This window comes from Equus asinus, chromosome 28 (genome assembly GCF_041296235.1).
Source record: "Equus asinus isolate D_3611 breed Donkey chromosome 28, EquAss-T2T_v2, whole genome shotgun sequence".
Lineage (NCBI taxonomy): Eukaryota > Metazoa > Chordata > Mammalia > Perissodactyla > Equidae > Equus > Equus asinus.
Genome location: NC_091817.1, coordinates 33,402,605 through 33,430,154, shown reverse-complemented (window position 1 = coordinate 33,430,154; position 27,550 = coordinate 33,402,605). Strand labels below are relative to the sequence as shown.

The window sequence follows — 27,550 nt, the reverse complement described above, 5'->3', positions numbered from 1 at the left end:
CTCCACTGAAGCCAGATGTCCCTGTTAGAGGCCTGTGGCCGTGAGGAGTGGGTGGGTGGGACACTGCGGGTGGGAGCTGTGGCCCCACCTACCTTAATCATGTCATCCATGATGTGAACGTCAAAGCCTTCACAGTCACCACAGGGGCTCCGGATCCGCCACAGGTCCTGTGAGGAAGGTGCAGCCTTCACTGACACCCACCTGCCAAGGCACACAGACATCCATACCCACCCGGGGACACAAAAGTGTGGTGACAAGAGCAAGAAGGGTCAGTGAGGTCGGGCCAGGGGCTGTCCCAGTCCAAAACCTGAGATACATCTTGCTATTCCCACACACCTGGAAGAGACCCCCAAGGCTGAAGGAACTCAGAGACACCAAAGATCCAGGTTGGTTCTTCAAGTCTGCCAAGTCTCATAGGACCCCAAGTCCTCTCCTACAAGGGGACAACCGGCCAGAGCTACCAGGCTGGGGGTTCTCACTCCCTGTCCATTCTGAACACCATTTCTTTGGGAAGAAATCTGTAAATCAGTTCTCAAGGCTCTGCGCCTATAAACAGTATGAGGACAATGGGAGGGAGGGGACCAGAAGCGCACTCAGGCCAGGCAGCTCTGCGTCCTCTGTCTCCTGGAGGTATGCGTGGATAAGTGTCATTCTCCACATTCCCTCTGTGGCCATGAAAACCAGAATTCATGTGGAAAACTGACCAGGTAAATAAATAACAGAAGAAATGTCCAGAAAATAAGTGATGGAGCCACTAAGCTGCCAATGGATAAAGCCATTCTTATCAGAGAAATATCAAACGAGGCTCCCCCTACACTTCAGGTTACAGCATTTCAAATCCTTTTAATAAAAAAGGCCTTTCCCAAAATGACTTTGTGACTGGTTCTGCTTTGATGAGAAAATTAAAATGAAGCTTTTCAAGTTTTTCTTACAAAAAGAAGCCGACTCTCCCGTCTCAAAACGCTTTTAACAACTGGAGCCTCAGCTCTTAATGAGAGCAGAGCAAGCCACACAGCATGCCTTCTGAAACTCTTAATTTATATTTTTTTAATTATTCTGATAAGACATAATTGTAAAATAACAAGACACAGCCATTTCCATTTCATATGCCAAATTACTGCATTTTTACAGAGGTAAGCCTCTTCTATTCAACCCTGCAGTGTGCTGATCCAAAAAAGCAGGGGCCCAAATCATTAAGACCTGACTTGCTCCATCTGCATACAAAGTCTTCAACAAAACAAGGTCCCCCCACCCATTCTGCAAAAACCTTTGGGTGGCCTACCCTGAACTCCACGACCAGAGCATACAGCGAGGCAGCCTGGGGCATCACCACAGCGCCAGGCCCTAGGTGCTGGTCCACCGCAGTCCGCACATACCAGAAGAACAGGTTGTGCCATGGCAGCAGGCTAGTGGTGAAGAACGGCTCCCCCAGGAGGAGAGAGACCTGGCGACCAGAGCAAGAAGCAGGACCAAGGCGTCAAAGGATTTGGCTGAAGAATGAAGAACAGGTCACAAGTTTCACAGGTACATGGAAGTAACTGGCCATTCATTCTTTCACTCACTCACTCAGTCAACAAACAATCATGCCAAGTCTGCACCTGCCCTTGAGGATACAAAGATGAGAAACAGACACAAGGCCTGCCCTCAGGAGTACAGAGTGGAAGAGCAAGGAGATGAGGCTGGGGGCTGTCCTCGTAGAGTGTGGTAAGCTCTGACAGAAGCAAGAAAGGGGCACACAGAGGGACCCCAGGGGTAAGGGCATCAGGAAGGGCTTCCAGGACAGCATCCTGTGAATCCCCACTCAAAGCTTTATCATGACAATTTATCCTCAGGTCTTGTCTAACTGTCTCCTTCACTAGGCTCTGAGCACCACAGAAGTGGGGGTGTTGGCAGCACAGTATCCCCAAAACCTAGCACAGTGCCTGGCCCGGAGCAGATGGTCAGTAAAGGTTTGCTGAGTGAATGAACAAATGCATGAACAGGGGTCAGAAAAGGAAAGGCGTGGGGCCCCCAGACAGAGGGACAGAAAGAGGCAAAAACATAGGTGTGAGTGAGAGTAAGGCCCTTTCAGGAACTCGTCAGATGAGGTGCAAGGAAAACGATAAAGGGTGAGGCCAGAGGGATGCAGAGGAGCCAGGACACCCAAAGGCAGCTGATGACAGGCTAAGGGGGCTGGACTCTGCCCTGGAGGCAAGAGGAGAGGGTCACTAAAAACTTTAATCAAGATTTCAAAATGAAAGGAATGCCTTTTAGAAAGATCCCTCTGACGACCACAAAGCATGTGGGGAGACCACCTGCAGGTGGAGCTGGGAACAGGAAGTGACTTGGGTGAGTACTGCAACAGTCTAGGCAAGGAGTGGGGACTCTGTGTAAAAGGAGGAGAGCAAGACATGGCAGATGCTAGGAGACAGACCATCCAGGGCTTGGCCCATACAGACGGGCACAAAGAGAGGGACTAGCCAGAGACGATACCTGGGTTTCTGGGTGAGACGAGAGAGACAGAAGGACACAATGAAGACAGAAAGTGCTTGGCCCTGAGTACTCCCTGCTCCCAAACAGGAGGAACAAGGCAAGAATGCCCACTCTCACCACCTCTATTTAATAGTGACCTGGAGTCTAGCCAGTGCACCTTATCAATGGCTTACAGAATTTAAATCTATCTTTAATCCTTACCTATAAGAAGAAAAAGGGCAACTTGTACGTGAATGTTCAAAGCAGTATCATTCATATTAGCCAACAAGTAAAAACAAGCCAAATGTTCATTAACTGACAAATGGATAAATAAAATGTGGTATATCCATACAACGGAATATTATTCAGCAGTAAAAAGAAATGAGAAAGTGACGTCAGCATCATGGCAGAGTGAGCTTCCCCAGTAATCTCTCCCCTCCAACATACAACGAAAAGGACATTCATACTCCAACAGAGAACATCCAAACACAACACAAAAAACGTCGGAGAGACCCACGTAGCCATATGATAGAGGGTGGAGAGGATGGAGTCCCCCTTGGAGGAGGTGGAATAGGGTAAGAGAAAACTTTGCTCCCTCCCCTAAAGACTGTGATCTGACACTGTGGGAGGTCTCCAAGAGGTAAAGAACGGAGGAGCAGACGTTCGTTCACAGGAACATCAAGGATTCCCAGTAGACCCTGGCAGCCTAGAGAGAAGTCCTCTACTGAGTTGAAAGCTTTTGCAGGGAGTGACCTTATCAAGGCAACACCCCAGGAGAGTAGACAGAGAGAGCAGAGAGAGAAAACCCTGAGAGCATGCAGGAGAAAGTGCCCCTCCACCCACCAACCCAGCGCCAGCTCCAGCACCTGGGATCTCCCAGAAGGCAGAGGGCTCAGAATATGCAGCTTTTGACTCCACCCAGTGGTGATAGTAGGTAACTGCGAACAAATAGCACCAGCATGTGAAAAAAAGAGCCACTCCCTCTAGCAATATCAAACATTATATTAGCTCTCCAGACCGGAGAGAAAATGACAAGTACTCAGAAATCAGTTCTGAGGACACAGAAGTATATAATCTACATGACAAAGAATTCAAAATAGGTATCATCAAAAAACTCGAGTTAAAAGAGAATGTAGAGAAACAATTCAACAAGTTCAGGAGCTACTTCACAAAAGAAATTGCAACTATAAAGAAGAATCAGTCAGAAATATTAGACATGAAAGACACAATGTAAGAAATAAACAAAATATGGATTTCCTGAACATGTGAGCAGACATCATAGAGGAGCGTATCAGCATAATTGAAGATAGACATGTTGAAATGCTCCAGACAGAGGAGAGAGAACTAAGATTAAAAACAAATGAAGAAAGTCTCTGAGAAATATACGATTCAATTAGGAAACACAACATAAGAATTATAAGTATTCAAGAAGGAGAATGGAGCAGAAAGCTTGTTCAAGGAAATAAGAGCAGAGAACTTCCCAAACCTAGGAAAGAAGATGGAAATCCATACGGAAGATGCTACCAGATCTCCTTAATATGTCAATGTAAAAAGACCTACTGCAAGGCATATAGTAATGAAACTGGCAAAAGTGAATAACAAACAAAGAATACTGAGGGCAGCAAGGCAGAAGAAAATAACCTACAAAGGAACTCCTATCAGGCTTTCAGTGGATTTCTCTGCAGAAACCTTACAGGCTAGGAGAGACTGGAATGACATATTCAAATCTTTGAAGGACAAAAAATTTCAGCCAAGAATACTCTATTGAGCGAAAATATCCTTGAGATATGATGGAGAAATAAAAGCTTTCCCAGACAAACATAAGCTAAGGAAGTTCGTAGCCACAAGACCTCCCCTACAAGAAATCCTCAAGAAGGCCCTCATACCAGGGGGAAAAAAAAGGGAGAAAGGGCTTACAAAGCACACAGTAAGGAGATAAATAAGTAGACAGAATCAGGGTAGGATAACAAATACTCAAGTCTAGCGTTAAAGACAAAGAGAAGGAAAACACCAAAAACAAAGATAACCTTGTCATTTTAACCGCAAACTCATAATACAAGATGGAATAAGATGTGAGAAAAACAACTTAGGAGGGGAAGAAGAAAGGGACTGAATTGGTTTAGTCTAAGGAAATAAGAGGCCATCAGACAAGGGACTATCTTATCCATGAGATTTTGAATACAAACCTCATAGTAACCACTAAATAAAAAAGCAGAACAGAAACAAATAATAAATAAGGAGAAAACAAAGAAACACAACAAAAAAAGTACATAATTAGATTGGTAGACCAAAATATACAGGATGAGAAACAAAGGAAATGCAGGAGAACCAGAAAACGAGTGACAAAGTGGCAGAATTAAGCCCTCATATATCGATAATCACCCTAAACGTAAATGGATTGAATTCTCCAATAAAAAGACACAGAGTGGTGAGATGGATGAAAGAACAAGACCCAACAATATGCTGCCTCCAGGAAACACATCTCAGCTCCAATGACAAACACAGGCTCAGAGTGAGGGGAAGGAAGACGATACTCCAAGCTAATGGCAAACAAAAGAAAGCAGGTGTTGCCATACTCATATCAGACAAAGTAGACCTCAAGATAAGACAGGTAAAGAGAGAGAACAAGGGGCAGTATATAATGATCAAAGAGACATTCCATCAAGAAGAAATAACACTTGTAAATATCTATGCACTCAACACAGGAGCACCAAAGTACATGAAGTAACTATTAACAAACCTAAAAGAAGATATTAAGAATAACACAATAATAGTAGAGAACCTCAACACTCCACTCACATCAATAGATAGATCATCCAGACAGAAAATCAACAAGGAAACAGTGGAATTTAAATGAAAAGCTAAAACAGTTGGACTTAATAGACATATATAGAACACTCCGTCCAAAAACAGCAGAATACACATTCTTCTCAAGTGGGCATGGAACATTCTCAAGGATAGACCATGTGTTGGGAAACAAGGCAAGCCTCAATAAATCTAAGACTGAAATAATAAGAAGCACCTTTTCCAATCACAATGCTATAAAGCGAGAAATTAATTACAAGAGAAAAGCTGGGAAAGGGACAAAGATGGGGAGACTAAACAACATGCTATTGAACAAGCAATAGATCATTGAAGAAATTAAAGGAGAAATCAAAAAATATATGGAGACAAATGAAAATGAAAACATACCAACTCATATGGGATGCAGCAAAAGCTGTATTAAGAGGGAAACTCATTACAATGCAGGTTCACCTTAAGAAACAAGAAAAATCCCAAATAAGCAATCTCAAACTACACTTAATTGAATTAGAAGAAGAACAAACAAAGCCCAAAGTCAGCAGAAGGAGAGAAATAATAAAAATCAGAGCAGAAATAAATGTTAATGAAACAAAAAAGGCAGTAGAAAGGATCAACGAAACAAAGAGCTGGTTCTTTGAGAAGACAAATAAAATTGACAAACCTCTAGCCAGACTTACAAAGAACAAAAGAGAGAAAGATCAAATAAATAAAATTAGAAATGAAAGAGGAGAAATAACCACAGATAGCACAGAAATACAACAGATTATAAGAGAATACTATGAAAAACTATATGCCAACAAAATGGACAATCTAGAGGAAATGGATAAATTCTTAGACTCTTACAACCTCCCAAAGCTGAATCAAGAAGAAATAGAGAATCCGAACAGACCAATCACAAGTAAAGAGATTGAAACAGCAATCAAAAGCATCCCAAAGAATAAAACCCCAGGACCAGACGGCTTCCCTGGGGAATTCTACTGAACTTTCAGAGAGGATTTAATACCCATCCTTCTCAAGCTATTCCAAAAAATCAGGGAGGATGCAACACTTCCTAACACATTCTATGAGGCCAACATCATGCTGATACCAAAGCCTGACAAGGACAACACAAAAAAGGAAAACTACAGGCCAATATCGCTGATGAACATAGATGCAAAAATCGTCAACAAAATATTGACAACTCGAATACAGCAATACATCAAAAAGATCATACAGGGGCTGGCCCGGTGGCGCAGTGGTTAAGTGCACACATTCCACTTCAGCAGCCCGGGGTTCGCTGGTTCGGATCCCGGGTGCAGACATGGCACTGCTTGGCAAGTCATGCTGTGGTAGGCATCCCACATATGAACTAGAGGAAGATGGGCACAGATTTTAGCTCAGGGTCAGTCTTCGTCAGCAAAAAGAGGAGGATTGGCAGCAGTTAGCCCAGGGCCAATCTTCCTCAAAAAAAAAAAAAAAAAAAAAGATGATACATCATGATCAAGTGGGATTCATACCAGGGACACAGGGATGGTTCAACATCTGCAAATCAATCAACATGACACACCACATCAACAAATTGAGGAATAAAAACCACATGATCATCTCGATAGATGCAGAGAAAGCATTCAACAAGATCCAACAGCCATTTATGGTAAAAACTCTGAACAAAATGGGGATAGAAGGAAAGTACCTCAACATAATAAAGGCCATATATGACAAACCCACAGCCAACATCATACTCAATGGGCAAAAACTGAGCGCCATCCCGCTGAGAACAGGAACAAGATGAGGATGCCCTCTATCACCACTCTTATTCAACATAGTACTGGAGGTTTTGGCCAGAGCAATTAGGCAAGAAAAAGGAATAAAAGGAATCCAAATAGGGAGAGAAGAAGTGAAACTCTCGTTGTTTGCAGACAACATGATCTTATGCATAGAAAATCCCAGGGGCTGGCCCGGTGGTGTGGCAGTTAAGTTCGCACGTTCTGCTTCGGTGGCCCGGGGTTCGCCGGTTCAGATCCTGGGTGCAGACATGGCACCACTTGGCACGCCATGCTGTGGTAGGCATCCCACATATAAAATGGAGTAAGATGGGCATGTATGTTAGCTCAGGGCCAGTCTTCCTCAGTGAAAAGAGGACCGGCAGCAGTTAGTATTAGCACAGGGCTAATCTTCCTTGAAAAAAAAAAAAGAAAACCCCAAAGAATCCATTGGAAAATTTTTAGCAATAATCAACAACTACAGCAAAGTTGCAGGATATAAAATCAACTCTATACTCTAATAACGAACTAACAGAAAAAGAACTCAAGAACACAATACCATTCACAATTGAAACAAAAAGGATAAAATACCTCAGGGTGAATTTAACTAAGGAAGTGAAACACCTATACAATGAAAACTACAAGGCTTTCCTGAAAGAAATGGATGATGACATAAAGAGATAGTAAGACATTCCATGCACATGGATTGGAAGAATAAACATAGTTAAAATGTCCATACTACCTAAAGCAATCTACAGATTCAACGCTATCCTAATCAGAATCCCAATGACATTCTTTACAGAAATAGAACAAAGAATCCTAAAATTCATATGGGGCAACAGAAGACCCCAAATTGCTAAAGGAATCCTGAGAAAAAACAACACAGCTGGAGGCATCACAATCCCTGACTTCAAAACATACTACAAAGCTACAGTAATCAAAACAGCATGGTACTGGTACAAAAACATGTGCACAGATCGATGGAACAGAATTGAAAGCCCAGATATAAAACCACACATCTATGGACAGCTTATCTTTGACAAAGGAGCTGAGGGCATACAATGGAGAAAAGAAAGTTTTTTCAACAAATGGTGCTGGGAAAACTGGAAAGCCACATGTAAAAGAATGAAAATCGACCATTCTTTTTCACCATTCACGAAAATAAACTCTAAATGGATCAAAGACCTAAAGGTAAGACCTGAAACCATAAGGCTTCTAGAGGAAAATGTAGGTAGTACACTCTTTGACCGCAGTATTAAAAGGATCTTTTCGGACACCATGTCTTCTCAGACAAGGGAAACAAGAGAAAGAATAAACAAATGGGACTTCATCAAACTAAAGAGCTTCTTCAAGGCAAAGGAAAACAGGATTGAAACAAAAAAACAACCCACTAATAAGGAAAAAATATTTGCAAGTCATATATCCGACAAAGGGTTAATCTCCATAATATATAAAGAAGTCATACAACTCAACTACAAAAAACCAAACAACCCGATCAAAAAATGGGCTGGAGACACGAACAGACATTTCTCCAAAGAAGATATACGGATGGCCAATAGGCACATGAAAAGATGCTCAGCATCACTGATCACCAGGGAAATGCAAATCAAAACTACACTAAGATATCACCTTACACCTGTTAGAATAGCAAAAATAAGCAAAACAAAAAGTAACAAGTGTTGGAGAGGTTGTGGAGAAAAAGTATCCCTCATACACTGCTGGTGGGAATGCAAACTGGTGCAGCCACTATGGAAAATAGTATGGAGATTTCTCAAAAAATAAAAAACAGAAATACCATGTGACCCAGCCATCCCACTACTGGATATCTATCCAAAGAGCTTGAAGTCAGCAATTCCAAAAGTCCCATGCACCCCAATGTTCATTGCAGCACTATTTACAATAGCTAAGACGTGGAAGCAACCTAAGTGCCCATCAACTGATGAGTGGATAAAGAAGATATGGTATACATATACAACGGAATACTACTCAGCCATAAAAAAGAATAAAATCGTCCCATTCACAACAACACGGATGGACCTTGAGGGAATTATGTTAAGTGAAATAAGCCAGATAGAGAAGGACAATCTCTGTATGACTCCACTCATATGAGGAAGTTAAACCTGTGGACAAAGAAAACAGATTAGTGGCTAGAGGGGAAAGGTGGGCTGGGGGGTGGGCACAAAGGGTGAAGGGGTGCACCTACAACACGACTCACAGACAATAATGCACAACTGAAATTTCACAAGATTGTAAACTATCATAAACTCAATAAAAATTAAGTTTAAAAAAAAAGGCATGGGAAAAAATGGGCAAAAGACTTGACTAGATATTTCACCAAATAAGACACAGGATATTTAAACAAGCACATGAAAAGGTGTTCAGCATCATCAATCATTAGGCAAATACAAACCAAAACTATGAGACATCATTACACCTACTAAAATGGCTACAACAAAAAAGAAAGACAATACCAAGTGGTGGTAAAGGCTTAGAGAAACTGGAACACTCCTACGTTGCTGGTGGGGATGGTACGGCCACCTTGGACAACAGTTTAGCAGTTTCTTAAAAAGTTAAACAAAAATATAGTACAACCCAGCAATTCCAAGCCTAGGCATCTATCCAAGAGAACTGGAAACATATATCCTCGCAGAGACTTAGACATCAATGTTTACAGCAGCATTATTCACAGTAGCCAAAAACTGGAAACAATCCAAATATCCATTAACAGGTGAATAGTTAAGCAAAATATGGCATATTCATCCCATGGAACTATTTAGCATTAAAAAGGAACAAAATACTGACACATTCTACAACATGGATGAACCTCAAAGACATGCCCAGCAAAAGAAGCCCGACACAAAAGACTATATATAGTATTATTCCACTTACATGAAATACCCAGAAACGGCAAATTCATAGAGACAGAAACCAAATCAGTGGTTGCCTGGGGCTGGGGGCAGGGTGATAGAAAGGTTGTAAAACTAGATTGTATGATAGTTGTACAACTCCATAAATTTACTGAAAAAAATCACTGAATTATATACTTTAAATGGGTTAATTTTATGGTATCATCTCAATAAAGCTGTTAACAAAAATGCTGGCAAGGAAGATGACAGGTTCCAGCCTGAAGAGCCTGTGGGATATTTGAGGAAAGATATCTGGTTGGCAATCAGACATATGAGATTTGAAGACCCAGCTTTGATGGTCATGGATTCCTGAATGGGAAGGGAGGTGATGACCTGGAGAAGAGAAACAGACGGAGAAGAGAGGATGGACAGGGAGAAAGGTCCAAGAAACATCCCTAGGGAAGGATCGAGTGAAGGAAGAGAAACCCAGGAAGGACTGAGAAGGAGCAGCCAGAATGATAAGAGGAAAATCTGGACAGTCTCTTGAGAATCTAAAGAGAACTGTGTTGAAGAGGGAGAGGTCCCTGGGTGGTAAGGGTCCAGGGGGACAGTGAGATGACGTGGCAGGGAGACGACGTTAGTAACTAAGAGGTTACTAAGAGGTGGGAGCTGCTTCGGAGGCCCACACTGAGACTGAAGACCGACTGCGGCGGGGGAAGGACACAGGAAGGTGAAGCGAAGGCAGCAGGGCTGTCTGTGAGAGGACACGACAGGCTGCTGTCAACCCCAGCAGAGCCGTTCTGCCCTCCCCTGAAGGAGCAGAGATTAGGCAGAGTTCAGAGTAGTTCAAGTGCGTGTTCATCGGGCATCGCTGCAAACCCTCACCACACCCTCAACAGTGGCGAGTTCTTAGCTGGTGGGTGACACAGGGGCCTCACAGTGAGACCCGGAGAGAGTCGGGGAGCTTGGGCCACTCAGTGCTGTGCTGTCCAGGGCAAATGCAGGCCTCTCGCGACTCACCTTTTTACCCTCCAAGTCTGCAGATGTTAATAATTCAGGCCGTTTCTCTATTATATTAATTTTATCTTCCAAGTGGTTAGCCTTGAAGATCTTAGAGAGAAAACAATAAAAGCATTGCTTTTGTCCAGGAAAAAACACCTCCAAGTTGCGCTATCTGTTTGTAGTTTTCTGGCCAAATGTTCTGGAGCACTACTTTTATCTGCTTTGTGGAAATTCTCCCCTCCAGGGGCATCCAATAGACCAAGGATGAGATCACTAGCAAAATGTAACAGCAAAAGAAATTTCTCTCGTAGGCCCATCAGCAGGACTTAGCAATAGGCTTTTAGTTCTGGTGGAGGTGGGTTATCCTTCAGAGAAGAAATCAAAACCAATCACTGGCCAGGAGGAGAAATACCACCATGGAACCAACCAGTCAGGTCAGCCTGTGAGCAGTGACTCCCTGGGTGCTGATGTCCCAGAAATAAATCATAAATTCAGTTCTATCAAAACAAAGATTTTAGTTTAGTTTTATGTGAAGTGAAAAGAAAAGCCTACACCTTCAGCCACAAAAAACAAGAGTCTACACATTTGCTGCTATTCAATGACAGCCCCAGAAGACTTCCAGGCCAGCTCTCAGTGTGGGAGCAACGAGAACTCTCACTGGCAGCTGCTACTTCTCCCAGTTCCCTTGGCACCAACACTGCTTCAGAGCAATCAATCCCAGACTCAGGAAGGCAGGCCCCACAGGTCCCCTCATTATTTCAGTAACAAGAATTATCACTTACTTTTTTCATCAGTCTATGAGAAGCTGCTGAACTCTCTATTGTAAATACCTAAAGAAAATACCATGCTATTAGTTGTAGGAGATTCACTTAAGAGAGAAAGAAATTAAAGATTAAAATGCAACAAAGTCATTCCAATGCAGAGGCTGCCACTTAACCAACTCTACCTGTCTTATTACCCACTGGGACAGCACTGACATTCTGCACTGCCCCTGGTGAGGTGGCAGACTCAGACACCGGAGCTGCAGCTACAGCCTGACTCCTGCCTGCCCACAGAGGCAATACACCCCTAAGCCCCTGAACCAAGCACGCCACACACACGGCAGCCGCACTTGCAAAGAACTTTAGTCCCAAAACTGAGCACCCGAACCACACAACACCCTAAGTCAAGAGCTGCCCATAGGAAGCTGAAGAAGGCACATGTCCACTACCTGCTCTGCCCCAAGATGATGCGCCAGCATGGAGAGTAGGCTGCCGTCACTGACACACAGGCAGACACTGTCTGATTTCAGCACCTGCAGGAAAAGAGCAACCTCAGCACCGGTTTTCTTACAATCTGTCAAGAAATTCTTGTTGGCAAACTGATAGAAACACTTCCCTTCTCCTGACCCCACTAACTCACTCCAATCATTCAGTCTGATGTCCTCCTCACTCCATGCCCGCCATGACCCGGCTGGATCTTTGTGCCCCCACACCAGTTATACTTGCCTCCCAGGCCCAAGTGGCAATAGCCCCCACCTTCCAACACATCCACCTCACTCACCTCTCCCCACTCAGACCCCAGTGTCAGGAAAGACCGTCCTCTAGCTGTTCTAGAAGGCCCAGCTGAAGACCTGCCCCATGTGCCTGAGGCCACCTCCTCCCAGTCCGTGGCGACAGGCCTCTTCCCTGTCTAGTCACAGCACCAACAGCTGTGGGCCTGTCGAGTGACTCGCCAAAGACAGGGATGCATTTCTGGGTCATAGATCCCTCCAAGAGAAACCTAGGACAGTTGGGATCCTCCTTCCCCCCAAAACGCATGCACGTGCATACATGCACCCATATTTCTGCATATAACTCCAAGGGGTCCAAGAGTCCCCCCTCCAAACCCTGTGTGTGGTCCCCAGGCCGAGAGACACCTGCCATAGGTAGCAGGGGGCAAAGGTTTTCAGGTAGGAGAATTATGTGACCAGATTTATATTTTAGAAAATTTTAGAAAGGAGGCAGCAGATGAAAGGAAAAATGGGGCGGCTGGATCCACTGGGAGCACTCACAGGATCTGCTGGTAACCACAAATGCAAAGTGTCCAGAGAGACAAAGGCAGGGGTCAGGGGGAGGCTCCTAGCCCGAGGCTCTCACAGGAGAGCAGAGAACAGGCCCTCAGGTAGTCCAGGAACAAGCTCCCCAGCTCTCTGCTCAAGTGCCCGCCCAGAAGGAGCTGGCCAAAGCCACTCATAGACCAGGGAGCACAGAAAACAAAACCAGCAAATCACAAGCAAGGAGTGAGCTGGGGCCCATGGGACAAACTCCTTCTTGACCACAACCACTCAAGGGGCTGGACACTTACTGTCCTCAGGGCCTGGATGTATTGGTCAGTTCTATCCTGATCGTTGATCTCTCCAAACCGAGGCCGGTTCCAGAGCAAGTGAGCCTGGCAGTCACACACAGGACGCCCAGGATGGATGCTCTCATTCTTTTCGGGGCTGGGCCAGGAAATGAACCAACAGACACATGGCATGAGCATGACCTGCTAGACATCAGCAAGAATGAAGACATGACACAAGAAACTTCCCCAGTGAAACAGAGACGGGGCACAGGGGGCACACCCATAGTCCTCCAGAGGGCATGAGTCTAGGCACCGGCTCTTGAGTGGCTGTTAGAGGCTGGGAGGCTGGAGGGCCCTCCCACTCAAGACTTCTCATATATGTCTGTTCCCAATGGGGGCCTCGCAAACGGTGCTGAAATAGCCAGTCAGAAACTTGCTCTTATTTTATTCTGTTCAGATACAAACGTGCCCACTTGTGCCTCTACAGGGTCTGTAAATGGGGAATTTACATAAATGCACAGTGTCACAGGCCCAGTGCCCCATCCCATGCGGCTCAGGGCACACCTGGTCCTCTGAAGACTGTACCATACACAGTAGTCGTCGTGGTGGGCTACCAGGAAGACGGCTGAGCCCTGTATGACAGGCTCCTCTTGTGGTAGGAAGTACACACACTGCATCCAGTGGTCCCGCCACTGAAATGGGGAACAGAGAATCAGCTGTTACTGAGCTGCAACAAGAGCAATACTTCTAATCCAAGAGCCAAAATCTAAGCCAAACATCAGTTTGCAGGGAGACCACAGTGTGGACTACAGAAAGCTACTGTGGCTGAAGAGATGAAAATTTCAAGTCAGAGAGGCTAATGCCAGAAAGCTTGCTGGAACACTGCTGGCTTTAGGAGGATACAGTGTGGCCTAGGGCAGCCGTATTCAAGAGGGGCTCAGGAGGAGAGGACTCCAACCCCTGCCCTGGGTGTGCACACGTGCGCGCCTGTGCGTGCGCATATGCGCGCGCAAGTGTGTGTGTGTGTGTGTGTGTGTAGCGATGGAAGGAGGGAGGCAGAGAGGGAGAGAGAGAAAGCAAATGTGGCAAATGTTAACAACAAGTAAAGGGCATATCAGTGTTTATTTTCACTTATTCTGTGGATTTAGAATTTTTCAAAATAAAACATTGGGAAAATAGTACAGAAAGGTTTGTGTTGTTTATTCTTTTAAATTAAATAGTTTTTAAAGAAATGGAATACTCCAAATTGTGAAATGGTTTACAATGATGCAGAGTCAACCTTTAATAAGCTGTGCTGATCTTTCTTGTTACTATAAACCAGACATACAAGATTCTATCCTAAGAATAAACAAATAAAAAAAGAAAAGAAAAAAGCTATATTCACATAAATATGCATATTACAGAACTACTTATACTAGCAAAAACTGGAACCAATCCAAATGTCCAGCAGTTCAGAAATGAATATATAAATTCTTATGCAGAATACCTGCAGACATTTAAAATGGTGAATGTGAAGACTATGGTGCCCTGAAAAAGACCCATGCATGTGGAAAGAGACCAAAGAAAGGGAGTTCTTCTAGCTGATGGGACCGTGAGCGACTTTTGATTCATTTTCGTTTTACATAATGAGGTTTATTACTTGTAATCTTTAAGCCTCTTTTTAAAAAAGAAAGACCTGACCTAAAAAAGTAGATGCCTGGCTCAACTCTGAGGAGATGACTGCCACCTCATTCTCTGTTAGCACCAGGAACTAAGGAAAACTTGGCCCCTGAGACTCCAAGAGCGCCACTCAGCACAAAAGCAAACACAGCTGATGCCAGCCCCACTTCTCAGAAACACAGTCTACCCGACCCAGTTCTGAATTTAACTCAAAGGCAGGTGAATGACATTCTCGTTTATCTAAGATGTCTATTTGAACATGAAAGCTAGAAATGAAAATCTAACCAGATATGTTCTAGGAAGAACAAAAAGTGACAAGGAGGAAAAAAAGCTTCTCTAAAACCCATTATTTGTTCCTTACCACGCAAATTTGATCCAAAGACAAGAGAAGCCTTCCCTGACCCTTCTGCCCCGCTTGCCTAGTGCTTCCCTGTCACCAGGTCCAGCCTCCCAGGTCCTAATGCTAAAGAGCTGCTGACAGAATCCACTGTCCAAGGTGAGATGGGCTGAATATATTTCAGATCAAAAGCAGTTTAGGGAAGTCATGAGGGAGATTCATTAACAGCTCTTCAAATTCCTAACAGTCCAAAAGTCACCACCTAAGGACACTAGCCCCACAGTCAGGAGACCTGGGGACGAACACCCACCACTGGTGCTTAGACACGAGGCTCTGCTCCAATCACTGGGCTGGGCTGAGTCTCAATTTGGGCATTCTGTGGTTGCCCAGCATGTCTTATATGAGGATTCAAGGAGAAAATACACATAGCAGCACTTTGAAGACATGCAAATGAAAAGTATTAACATTTTTATGATATTCTTATGATAATTTTGCAACTATCACACTCCTGGAGAGGAAGAAAGCACCTCAGTGTGAATCTCAATTCTGTGGGAGAATTCCCACCTTCCACTCACCCCCCACACACATACACACACACAGCCTGCAGAGGACAGAAGCCACACAGAGGGAAGTTCATGCACACTGCTCAATGCACAGCCGCCTGGACCAGGTGACTGGAGGGTAGAGTGGAGATGGGGGAGCTCACAGGCCCAGGGGGACTGACCGCAATCCTGCAGCAGCCACAACCCCTTGGCCTAAGCAGTAATTCAGAGCCAGGGAGCTGTTATGCCTTCCCCAAAGGCACCCCTTGTGCACCCAAAACAAAGCCAGTGCCCAGCAAGTGGTAACAGGAAGACAGAACACACAGAGAATGGTGCCCAAGGCCTCCCAGGTAGAGAAGGAATGTTCCATTTCTCAGCCCTAAAGTGTCTTTCCCACCTTTTTTTCCTTTGAATGTATGTGTAGAGGGGTATCTAAGACATGCACATGAAAGAAAATTCAAGATATAAAAGGGTCATGGAGTGAAACATAAGTTTCCTTTCTAACCCTAACCTCCAGCCCCTTCCCAGAAGTAACCATTTTTACCAATTTCTGTGAATTCTTCCAAAGATATCCTTATACACACACCACACATATACACTCATAAACACACACATTCTTATTTTTAGTAACACCAACACTGGCATGCCACACACTGTTCTGCACCTCTATTTTTGTATCACTTAATGATAGATACATCCTGGAGATTGTTCCACACCAGCGCACAGGGTTGCCTCACCCTCTGAATGCATGTAGGATAATGGACTCAGCTAGTCCCCTACTGGTTTCTCGGTTGTTCCACTCTTTTCTATTAAATCAGGGGTGCAGTGAGTATCCTGGCACACATGTCATTCTACAAATATATATATGCAAATCTGTCCAGAGCCTAAACAATGACAAGTGGCATCACTTCCCATCTTGATGGATTGGGCCTCGCTGAGCTCCACAGATGCTCTGACAATCACTTTCCTGCTCTTCCCCACAGCTCCAAAACGGTCCACTACCAAACTTTTTGAATTTTATTCACCAAAGGTGAAAAACAGTATCTCACCACAGTTTAAATTTGCATTGCTCTTATGAGTGAGGCTGAACAACTTTTCACGTGTTAAGGAGTACTCTGTGTTTCCTCTTCTGTAGTTAATGTCCTCTACCCACTTTCTATTGAGCTGGAGAAGGTAGATTTTAAGGCCACAGAAAATGAGGCTGAAGACAGGCTGTAGTTCTCTAGTCCAAGCCAATCTGAGGCCCCCCTGGGATTACTCGGGGGGAGAGGGGTATGGGATCTAAGAGTGGCTGTGTCAGGACACAGGGGAGTCAGCCCACCAAAGCTTCCCAATGGCTCATTGCGTTCACTGGTGCTGCCCATGAACTTGGCCTGAGAGGTCTACCTTATATCTGACCATAGCTAGTCTTGCTTTTTTTTCTTTTTTTAAACTTTTCTTTAACATTGATTCTGACATAGTCCCTTCCGTCTCTAAATTCTTGTGAATCTAAGGTTCAACACGCTACTTTCTCATGACCAAAAGTGGACAAGTTTCCTGATTTACATGAAAACATGCTCAGCTCCTGCCTCTTACCTGGAGTTCCTTTGGGTCTGAGTGTGCCCAGAATGGGGCCATGGTGCACTTGATCTTCCCCTCAGGGTCCATTTCAATGTCCCACCAGGAAAGAACCACCTGAGCTCGGCCAGACGCCAGAGGTTCAAACTGCCTGATATGGCAGGCTGCTGAACTACTGACTTGCTTGCTGAAGTCCACACTGTGGAAGAATATTTAGGAACTTAAGCATATTTTAAGCTCACACACTCCATTTTTAAGCTTTTATGGTGACCTCACCAGCTTGTTTGCAAAGGACCCTTCAAAGGCAGGTGACATCAGCCAGGTTTCCTTCCCACTCAAAAAGAACTTCCAAAGACCTCAATTCCACCAAAGGTCTCAAGGCACTGTCACCCTGGGTGGCTCCCTGGTACCTGAACATAGGCAGCACGTTGCTGAGGACAGTGAAGTCAGTGGGTGACACCTGGTTCAGTTGAATGTCATAAACAGAGGGTGCCCCAGGGCACTGCTCCACTTCCGATGGGGGGACGATGACCTGCTCTCCATGGCTGGTCTGAACGCGGATGGGAAACAGCTTGTTCCATGACCACATCCTTCTGGACTCTACCAGCTGTGCATAGATGGTTGCTCTATGAGGCACTGCCTCACAATTTTCCTAAGTTTATATTAAAAAGAAAAAAAAAGAACAAAAAAATAAACCAGGTACATGGACCCACAGTAATGTCCATTGATCAAAATATTCCTTAATATTAGGCCTGTTTAGTAATATCTAACGCCTTACCACTATTAGGATAGTGAACTGTTTTGAGCCTAATGCCCTTGGGAAAGAAAAAAAAGGAACTAGATTTCAAAAAGAATACATGTTATGCCTAAAATGATTTATGTCAGATAAGTTCCTAGCTACCTGACACTCTTAAATACTTCAAAAATAAACCTTAATTGTCATCATGCTGATTAACTCCCACACTGACTTTGAAGAAAGAGTCCAAGTCTTCCTGCTAAGCAGTAATTCTGGCATTGGGCTCAGAATTTCCCTTCAGTGCACCTCTGGCCCAGATACCAGAACCTTCTTATTGCACAGCCCAATGGACAAGGGGCCACCCTCAACTGCCCTACTTCCTGGCCTCACTAGGCACTTTCAACCACTCTCCTCACTTGGCTTTGGCCCTCATCCAATTTCCCCCCATCTCATTCATTCATCCAATATCCTCTAGATGCCAGGTACTAGGGGCCCAGCCATGATGAGGACATTCACAGCTGCCACCACATGGAAATGACAAACAGGGTTTCTCGACCTCAACACCAGTGACCTCTTGGGCCAGATGATCCTTTGTTGTGGCAGCTCTTCTGTGCATTGTAGGATGTTTGGAAACATCCTTGGTCTCTACCCACAAGATGACAGTAGCACCCCTGTCTCAGTTGTGACACCAAAAATGTCTCTGGATACAGCTTTGGATGAGAAGCTCTGCTTTCCCCCTCTGTCTCCTTCACGAGGCTGTGCTTCCCTGCCCATCCTTCACTGAGGGGACTCCCCAAACACCTGATCTGGACCACTTTTTTCTCCCTCCACACACTCTCCCTTGAGTGACCTCAACCACTCCATCTTCATTTACCAAACACCATCCATCCAAAGGCCTCTCGGTCCTTTCTACTTGGCTGACCCTCAGATAGCTCAAACTCTCTCAGACCAAACTGAACAATCACCTTCACATCTCCCCCGCCTGCCCAGATCTGGTCCTCCTCTCATACTCCCATTCAACAGGGAGTACCACCAGCCAATCCAGTCGCCTAAGCCCCAACCCTGGCATTATCCTCAATGCCTCCACATCTAAGTAATCACCCAGCCCATGACCACCCTCACCCTCCCCAAGTCTACCTTCTTCAGGCCCATTTCTATGGCCTTGACTGAGGCCACCTCGGCCCAGCGTCTGGACAACTCCAAACACCTTCTAACCAGTCTTCCTGCCTCCCAACTGCTCTCTACATGCCTGCCTGTAATGTCACTTCTCTGCTTACAAACCTTTCTGTGATGCCATACTACCTTCTAAAGCACAGTGGCCTTTCTCGGTCTAGCCCTGCCCAACCCTCCAGCCTTATCTGTAACCTTACCTCTCACACTACCCATAATCCCAACAATCTGCAGGGGCTGGGAGACACTGCACCAATTCATCTTTATGCCCTCATCTCCTACCTGACCCATGACCTCTTCTGCCAGTCTCCTAAACCAAATGTCAGTGGTGCTTCTGTCTGGCTCTCCATTTGGCCCATCCAGTCCTTGTCACTGACTAGTGTGGGTCTCAAAAGCAAGAAGGATGTCTCATACTTCTCCCTGGATGCTAGAACACCTTACACATAGGTGACATTCAAAGAGTGTTTGCTGAATTGAACTGAATTTGAAGATATTTTCTTGCCTTTCGTCTCTAACCTACCAAGACTTGGCATTCAAGAGGCACAGAAGTCGTAATTGAGGAGAAGCAGAATCCCACAGGAATCGAGGGGTGTCCCAGGGTTACTGGAGAGGAACTAAGGGCTGAGGCTGTGTAGAGCATGGTGTATCAATTAGAGCTGTGTGAGCCAGTTGAGATCACAGCAATATAGCCGAGGGAGGCCCCTGGTCCCCACCTGCACGAGATGCCTGTGTGCGTGCTCATAGGAAGGCAGTGCTCCCTCCCCAATCAGTTCTGTGTCAAACAACTCTGTGATCAGAATGTTAGCACGGCATGGCATGTCACCATCTGAAAAACACAAGGAAACAAAGTCAGAAGCAAGCAACAGATTAGAAAAAATATTTACAGCAATATGCAAAAGATAAAAGGTTAATAGGTCATTAAATTGAAAGCATATACATATGCTTAAGTATTTACAAGTGCCATCATATCTGCAACTCACTTTCCAATGGTTCAGCAAAAAAATTCATTTTGATATACATATATACATGAAAACGCTAACAATTGGTAAGTCTTGCTTAAACGAAGAGGGGTGTTCACTGTACTCCTCATTCAAATTTTCTGTATGTTTAATATTACAAGGGACTTATAAAACTGATAAGAAAACTATAAACACCCAAAAAGAAAACTAGGCAACACCAAAATAGACAATTCAAAGCAGAAAAAAAATTAATCAAATATACGGAAAATTTTTCAATCTTATTAGTAATTAGAGAGATATAAGTTAACAATTAAATTAGCAAAAACTATTTGAAAAGCAAAAACTGAATACTGGTACTTCAAATATTTCTAGGCAGCAAAGAGGGAAAAAAACAAAAGCAAGAGAGACAGGGTGTCTGATTCCACTGAGACCCAATGATACCACGGAGATCCAGGACTCAGAATCCAGTTCCTTACACTAAATCCCCCTTAATTAAGTTAGTTGCTTGCTACCAAACAATCCCCCAAATAACAGGTGTTTTAGGATAGAAAGATTATGGAGGGTCTTCTTGTTAATTCTATTTTCTAAATCTTTGTAATGTAATGTAATGTTACTTCTACAATTGTAATTTTTAATGAGCCAAGAGATAAAACTGACTTTGGAAGGGGCTATTCATCATGGAGAATTAACTGTAAACACTCCTAATGGCTCATGAATTACAATTTGACAAAGCCCACTCATCTTCCCTATACAGAAGACAAGGAACACAATGATGCAAGAAAGAGAAGCATTAAGGAGGTTCAAAGAAAGGTGCAGTAGAGAGAGCTTGAACCTAGAGTCATAGAGACCTGGGCCTGGATCCCACTTTCTAGCTTTGAATCAGTTCTGACCATCACCCACCTCATCTGTAAGACAGGGGTAATGAGATCTGCTCCATGCAGTGGTGGTTAGGACAGCCCACTTCCGATGAAGTACACTTGTGCTCAGTGGCAGCACACCATGAAACGACGCTGAGAAGAAACTTTTATCTCCTGGCACTGAGACCACCCTCCCAAGTGGCAATGCCCATCCTCTCTGATATCATGCCAAACTCCAACTGAAATACACTGTCCCAAACTGAGCCAACCACACCTCATCCACACACACCTGCTTCTCCCTCTGATGTTTCTGCCTCAGTGAACGGCACCACCAGTCACACAGTCCTGAAACCTGATCACCATTTACTAGTTCCAGGAGAGCAGGGACCCTGACTGGTCTGCTCACCATTATACCCCAGTGCCCAGAACAAGGCCTAGCACCCACTAACAGTCAGCAAACATTAGGTGAATTCTTGATTCCTCCTTCTCTGTCAGCCTACATCCAGCCAATCACCAAGCACTGCCAATTCTACCTCCTGAATAATTTTTAAGCCAATTATTTAACTTAAAATGATTTATTGTTCAAATCTGCTTCAAATAAACAAAGCTTTATGATCCAGTGAATTTCAACAAATACTCTTAAGAGCCTGGTATCTAACATGTGAGTGCTAAGTAGAAGGGAGCAGAGGGTGCAGCAGGAGTCTGAGCAGGGGCAGTTACCCCTGGTGCCTCTTCAGTCTTCACCAAATGACTGGATGGATGAACAAAGGCTGCTCCCTGAGTCAGCTGCTGCACATGCCTCAGTGTGCAATCCACCTTGGGGAACAGAAAGCAAACTTAGCTGCCATTTTTGAAAAGAGCTGAGAAAAGAATCTTGGAAATATGCATCTGAGAGCAAAAAGAAAGCTGCAAAGGAGAACCAAGACTGGGAGATGTCACTCAGGCCTGGCAAGAGAGAGCTTCCAGGAGGATCGAATGGCAAAAGTACCAAAGCTATACTGTTTGAGAGGAAAAGCAAGGGAAGACCATCAGCCTTAGCAATGAGGAAGCCACTTGTCAGGCTGGAGAGTGGAAACCAAGTCCCATTTACAAGGGGTTAAGGATCAAGTTGACAACCTGCTCACTAAACAAATATTATTGAATTCTTTTATATGCCAGGCCCTTTGCAAGTTATGGAATGGAATAGCTAATAAAACCACACAGTCCATGACCTCGGGATGCTTCAGCTATGGGTGGATAGAGATATTAAACACATAATTAAACAATTATTTAATTATTGCAGTGATAAGCACTACCAAGGCAAAGTAGGAAGAAAGCATATGAGGGGCCTGGCCTAATGCACACAGCCTGGAGGAGAACACAGGGCAAAGAGTCACAGAGAGAGTGACAGAGCAAAGGCTGCTCTACAGGTCATCTCTGTGCTGTCAAGATCTCCTCCTCTGGCCTAAATGGAGTAACTAGGTCAAACTTATCCACCCAGTGTAATCAACTAGAAAATCAGACAAAATATATGAATCAAATGTTTTCAGGCCAGCCCAGCGGTGCAGCGGTTAAGTGCGCACCTTCCACGTCGGCCCAGGATTCCGCCAGTTTGGATCCAGGGTGTGAACATGGCATCGCTTGGTAAGCCATGCTGTGGTAGGCGTCCCACATATAAAAAGTAGAGGAAGACGGGCACGGATGTTAGCTCAGGGGCAGTGTTCCTCAGCAAAAAGAGGAGGATTGGCAGCAGATGTTAGCTCAGGGCTAATCTGCCTCAAAAAAAAAAAAAAGAAGTGTTTTCAGATGTTGAGTAAGAGGCAACACAGTTTGTTCCCCAAGAAGGAGAACAAACAAAGTGACCCCTACTACTGCTCTGGCTTTCGGCCAGCAGGCACTTTCCAGATCACAGTACAGGGACGAAGAAGTCAAACAGGATATGGCAGTCCTGCTGAGGTGAGGAGACAGCAGCCAGAGATCAGAGGAGCGGAGGCAGCTAGGACTTGCAGGGGAGAGAACGAGAGAGGAAGTTACACAGGAAAAGGGCTTCGGAAATCTGTACAGGGCTCCCCTTAAGTCTCTTGTTGGATATATTCACACACACAAAGGGTAAGACACTAGAAGGCCAGGCAAAGATTGACCATGTAGCTACAAAGTGAACAATTTCCAGAGCTCAAAGAAGACTGGGAAACATTCTAGCTGGGATCAGCCAGCACCCAGGCACTTAGCAGAGACCCCAGAAAGGTCATGCTGTACTAGTATGGCTAAAGTAGCCTTAGAGCAGTGGTTCTCAACAGGGAGCGACCTTGCCCCCACCCCAAGCCCGCATTTAACAATGTCTAGAGATATTTTTGGTTGGCACAAATGGTGGGGAGGAGGAAGGTACTACTTCTTCTACTGGTTAGAGGCCAGGGGTAAACATCCTACAATGCACAGAGCAGCTCCTGCCAACAGAGAATTATCAGTGTCAATAGTGCCACTACTGAGAAACCTTGACTTAAAGCTCCTCTATACCTGCTCCAAAGCTTAAAAACAAGCCCTGAAAGGGTCAAGTTGATCTGCAAGTAACCCAACTGCATGCAAGACAAAGCCTTTTTTTTTGGAGGAAGATTAGCCCTGAGCCAACATCCACCACCAATCCTCCTCCTCTTGCTGAGGAGATTGGCCCTGAGCTAACATCTGTGCCCATCTTCCTTCACTTTATATATGAGACATCTGCCACAGCATGGCTTGATAAGTGATGCGTAAGTCTGCACCCAGGATCCAAACTGGTGAACCCTGGGCCACTGAAGTGGAGCGCGTGAACTTAACTGCTATGCCACTGGGCCAGCCCCAAGACAAAGCTTTTTAAACTTTTTTTTTATTTTTAACTTTTTTTAATTTTTCCCAAGACAAAGCTTTTAAAGAAAGACAACAAAATCCAGCACTCAGCAATGCAAAATTCCCAATCTACACAGCATCCAAAGAAAAATTACTAGACATGTGAAGAAGGAAAATGTGATCCAGAACCAGGATAAAAATAAGTCAAGAGAACAAACCCAGAAAAGACACAGACAGTGGAAATAGAAGATAAGGATGTTAAACCAGTGAATATAAATATGTTAAGTACTTAAAGGAACACACGAACACAATGGGGAGAAAAATGGAACTTATACAGATGAAAAATACATAAAAGAAATGAAAAGTTCACTAGTGTGCTTGCCAGTAGATTAGACACTGTGAAAGAAATGATCAGGGAACCTGTACACCTATCCAAGAAACCATCCATGTCCATCAACAGGTGAAGGGATAAATAAATCATGGGAAATACACACAAGTGCTGCTCAGCAATGGAAGATGATGAACTCTTGACAAACAGAACAACATAGATGAATCTCAAAAGCATCATGCTACATATGGCAAAGAAAGCAGGCATAAAAGAGCATAGACTGTATGATCCTGCTTACTCAAAATTCTAGAAAAGGCAAATCTAATCTATATATGTATACACACACACACTTTATTTATTTATTTACTTATTGCTGTGGAAGATTTACCCTGAGCTAACATCTGTTGCAAATCTTGTTCTTTTTGTACACGAGCCACTGCAACAAGGCCACTGACAGACAAGTGGTGTAGGTCCACACCTGGTAACCAAACCCAGGCTGCTGAAGCAAAGTATGCTGAACTTAACCACTAGGCCACCAGAGCTGTCCTTTAATCTATACTGAAGAAAGCAGATCACTAGGTGCCTAGGGCCAGTGATATGGGGGGACTGACTGTAAAGGGTCATGAAGAATTTCTGTGGGCATGATAGCAATATTCTATTATCTTGATTGTGGTAGCAGTTATGATTGCACTTACATTTGTCAAAACTCATGAAACTATACACTTCTATTGGGTGCATTTATTTTACGTAAATTATATCTCAATGTTGATTAAAAATGGGATAATCATTTGTGCACTTTTTTTGCAGTATGTTATGTTTTAAAAATAAATAAAGGGGGAGCTGGCCAGGGCGGAGTGGTTAAGTTCAACAGCTCTGCTTTGGTGGCCCAGGGTTCATAGGTTTAGAACCTGGGCACAGACCTACACACCACTCTCAAGCCATGCTGTGGTGGCATCCCACATACGAAACAGAGGAAGACTGAAACAAGTGTTAGCTCAGCGATAATCTTCCTCAAGCAAAAAGAGGAAGATTAGCAATAGATATTAGCTCATGGCCAATCTTCCTCACTCAAAAATAAATAAATAAATAAATGGGACATTAACCCCTTTTGTGCATGTTTCAGATTCTCCATAAAAAAAAATTTTTTTTTTAAAAGGGAGAAAAATGTTGACTTTAGGTAGATGCTTTATTCGAAAATACTGCATTGGGGCCAGCCCGGTGGCACAGCGGTTAAGTGCACACTTTCTGCTTTGGTGGCCCAGGGTTCGCTGGTTTGGATCCCAGGTGCGGACAAGGTACTGCTTGGCAAGCCATGCTGTGGTAAGTGTCCCACGTATAAAGTAGAGGAAGATGGGCATGTATGTTAGCTCAGCGCCAGTCTTCCTCAGCAAAAAGAGCAGGATTGGCAGTGGATATTAGCTCAGGGCTAATCTTCCTCAAAAAAAAATAAATAAATAAAATAAAATACTGTATTTTTTAAAACTGTGATGATATCCGTAATCTCACCCCAGAAGCTTCTTTTACAGATCTTTCCACTGTGCTCTCCACTGTGTATCAGTGGCATGTGAAATTTTAGAAGAATGATTCAAACTCCTAGACTATAAAACATATTCTGGAAACCTGGAGAGACTGTGCCATACAGGCAAATCTCTCATGCTGGATGCTGAAGCAGGCTGTCAGAACTAAGCAAACCTCTTTCTGCTATCTACTTAGTTTCACTTCTGTCTGATAAAACTTGAAACTCTAAGAGCTAAGCCACACAAGAATTCCAACTTGCTTAAAGCAAAAGGAGGTTTTGTTTGTGTCACCATTGTTGCTCTTCATTAGTTCTGGTTTACTACTGCTGATTTGTTTTAGCTTGTAGACAAGCAAAGTGCCTATCTTCCGACCACCACATGGAGAGGCCCCGTTTCTTTGTGATTACCTGGATACATTTATTCGAGGTAATTAGAATAAACCTTTTCCATTTCTCCTACAAAAGAAAGTAAAGCTTTTGACGCAGGATGTGTTGATCTTACCCGGGCCTACGGTCACCTCAGTGGAATGCTTGTTGATAACCTTAATCTTATCACTGAAGCCATTTTTCTCCACAATCTTCACAGCAGCATCAGCCATAGGCTTGAAAACCTGGAAATTAGAGCAAAAACCCAAATAAAAATGAGCAATAAATTAAATAACATCCTACCACCCAAGATTAGCAAGACATGCCTTAATTCTGGTCCTAAGATTTGAACAAAAAGAGGCTTCCACTACAGAATTTCCTCCTGAATATACAAAATGCACCTTTGTATATGTACCAAAAAATACAAAATACTTCTTTGGGCTGATTTGATCTAAATAAACAAGATCTATGTAACTTAAATACTTTATTCTTCAAATGTGTGTCATGAAAATGAATACAAAGGGATGAGATTCCTAACTTGCAGCTAGGCATTTCCATTACAGTGGGGATGCAGGGGGTACCAAGGAGGTTGTACTTCCTAGTTAGGACGGCAGGTGTCAGTGTCATGCCAGAGGGAGCCAGGAAGAGGACTTGCCTCACAAAACCATTATCTGTGATCTGGAAAGTGAGAGTGTTACCATATTAGACATTAAGTGTGAGCAGGTCACCCTCTTGCTCAAAACTGTCCCAAATCCCCAATGCTGGCAGAACACAGCCTATATTTTCCTATGGTATTTGAGGCCTCCATAACATGGACCACCTTACTTCCCCCAGCCTTACTCCCCTGCCACAATGATGCTCCAGCCACAGTGATCTCCTCATTGTGCACCAGGCAACCCTAGGCCTTCCCTGCCCTACCCCCAACCTGCCAAAGCAAACCCAACTTTCCAGGGCAGCACAAATCCTCCCCACTCCAGAAGCCTTCCCTGAACTCTTCACATGTCCCTAGACAAGCCTTCCACTCTTACTTTCCCGCCTGTCCAATTTAGAGTGCACAGCTCCAACCACATTAGAGCATAAAACATACAGACACACATGTGGCCACACAGAGTGGAAATACAACAAAATGATAAAGTAACTGGTCACAATGACAAGATTTCCATTTTTTCTAAGTCCTTTTCTGCATTTTCCGTATTTTCTACCATGAACACACATTTCTTTTATTATAATCAAGGGAGAAATGCTATATTCTTCTGCAGAGAATATATATGTGCTCACCTAGAAAAAAAAATCTTCACAATTTGTTTCAAATTATTTCCAGTATCTGGATTCACGTTTTTAGATGTAGTTTGAGGGCCTCAAACCCTCAGTTCTCACCAGTCACTTTGCCTCCACCCAAAAAGAATCACAAGCTCATACCATCCCCTCGGCCCTCCTGCCTCTTGACAGCTCTCATCTCCTCTGCTGACCCTTCAGGCTCTGACCTTCACAGCCTCCTCTCCATCCAGCAAGAACTCAAGATCTCACCCAAAACATATCTGAAATGGACCCTGAAGCTGATCCCAACATCATTTGTG

The 27,550-nt window shown here is 44.1% G+C and overlaps 1 protein-coding gene across 4 annotated transcripts in view; it reads right to left on the bottom strand.

Annotated features, from left to right (window-relative positions):
- PRMT7 (protein arginine methyltransferase 7) overlaps window positions 1-27,550 on the bottom strand; it is a 47,881-nt gene that overhangs the window by 3,677 nt on the left and 16,654 nt on the right. For 2 of the 4 annotated variants that reach the window (XM_014827622.3, XM_014827621.3), the window contains exons 5-15: window positions 26,110-26,218; window positions 19,862-19,974; window positions 17,653-17,894; window positions 17,261-17,441; window positions 13,712-13,839; window positions 13,169-13,304; window positions 12,054-12,137; window positions 11,626-11,673; window positions 10,862-10,951; window positions 1,283-1,444; window positions 93-167 (exon numbers count right to left, since the gene is read on the bottom strand). In XM_014827622.3, the coding sequence (XP_014683108.2) occupies window positions 93-167; window positions 1,283-1,444; window positions 10,862-10,951; window positions 11,626-11,673; window positions 12,054-12,137; window positions 13,169-13,304; window positions 13,712-13,839; window positions 17,261-17,441; window positions 17,653-17,894; window positions 19,862-19,974; window positions 26,110-26,218 (1,368 nt within the window). The remainder of the gene's footprint in view (window positions 1-92; window positions 168-1,282; window positions 1,445-10,861; window positions 10,952-11,625; window positions 11,674-12,053; window positions 12,138-13,168; window positions 13,305-13,711; window positions 13,840-17,260; window positions 17,442-17,652; window positions 17,895-19,861; window positions 19,975-26,109; window positions 26,219-27,550) is intronic. The other 2 variants (XM_044761178.2, XM_070500778.1) reach the window with 1 other exon arrangement.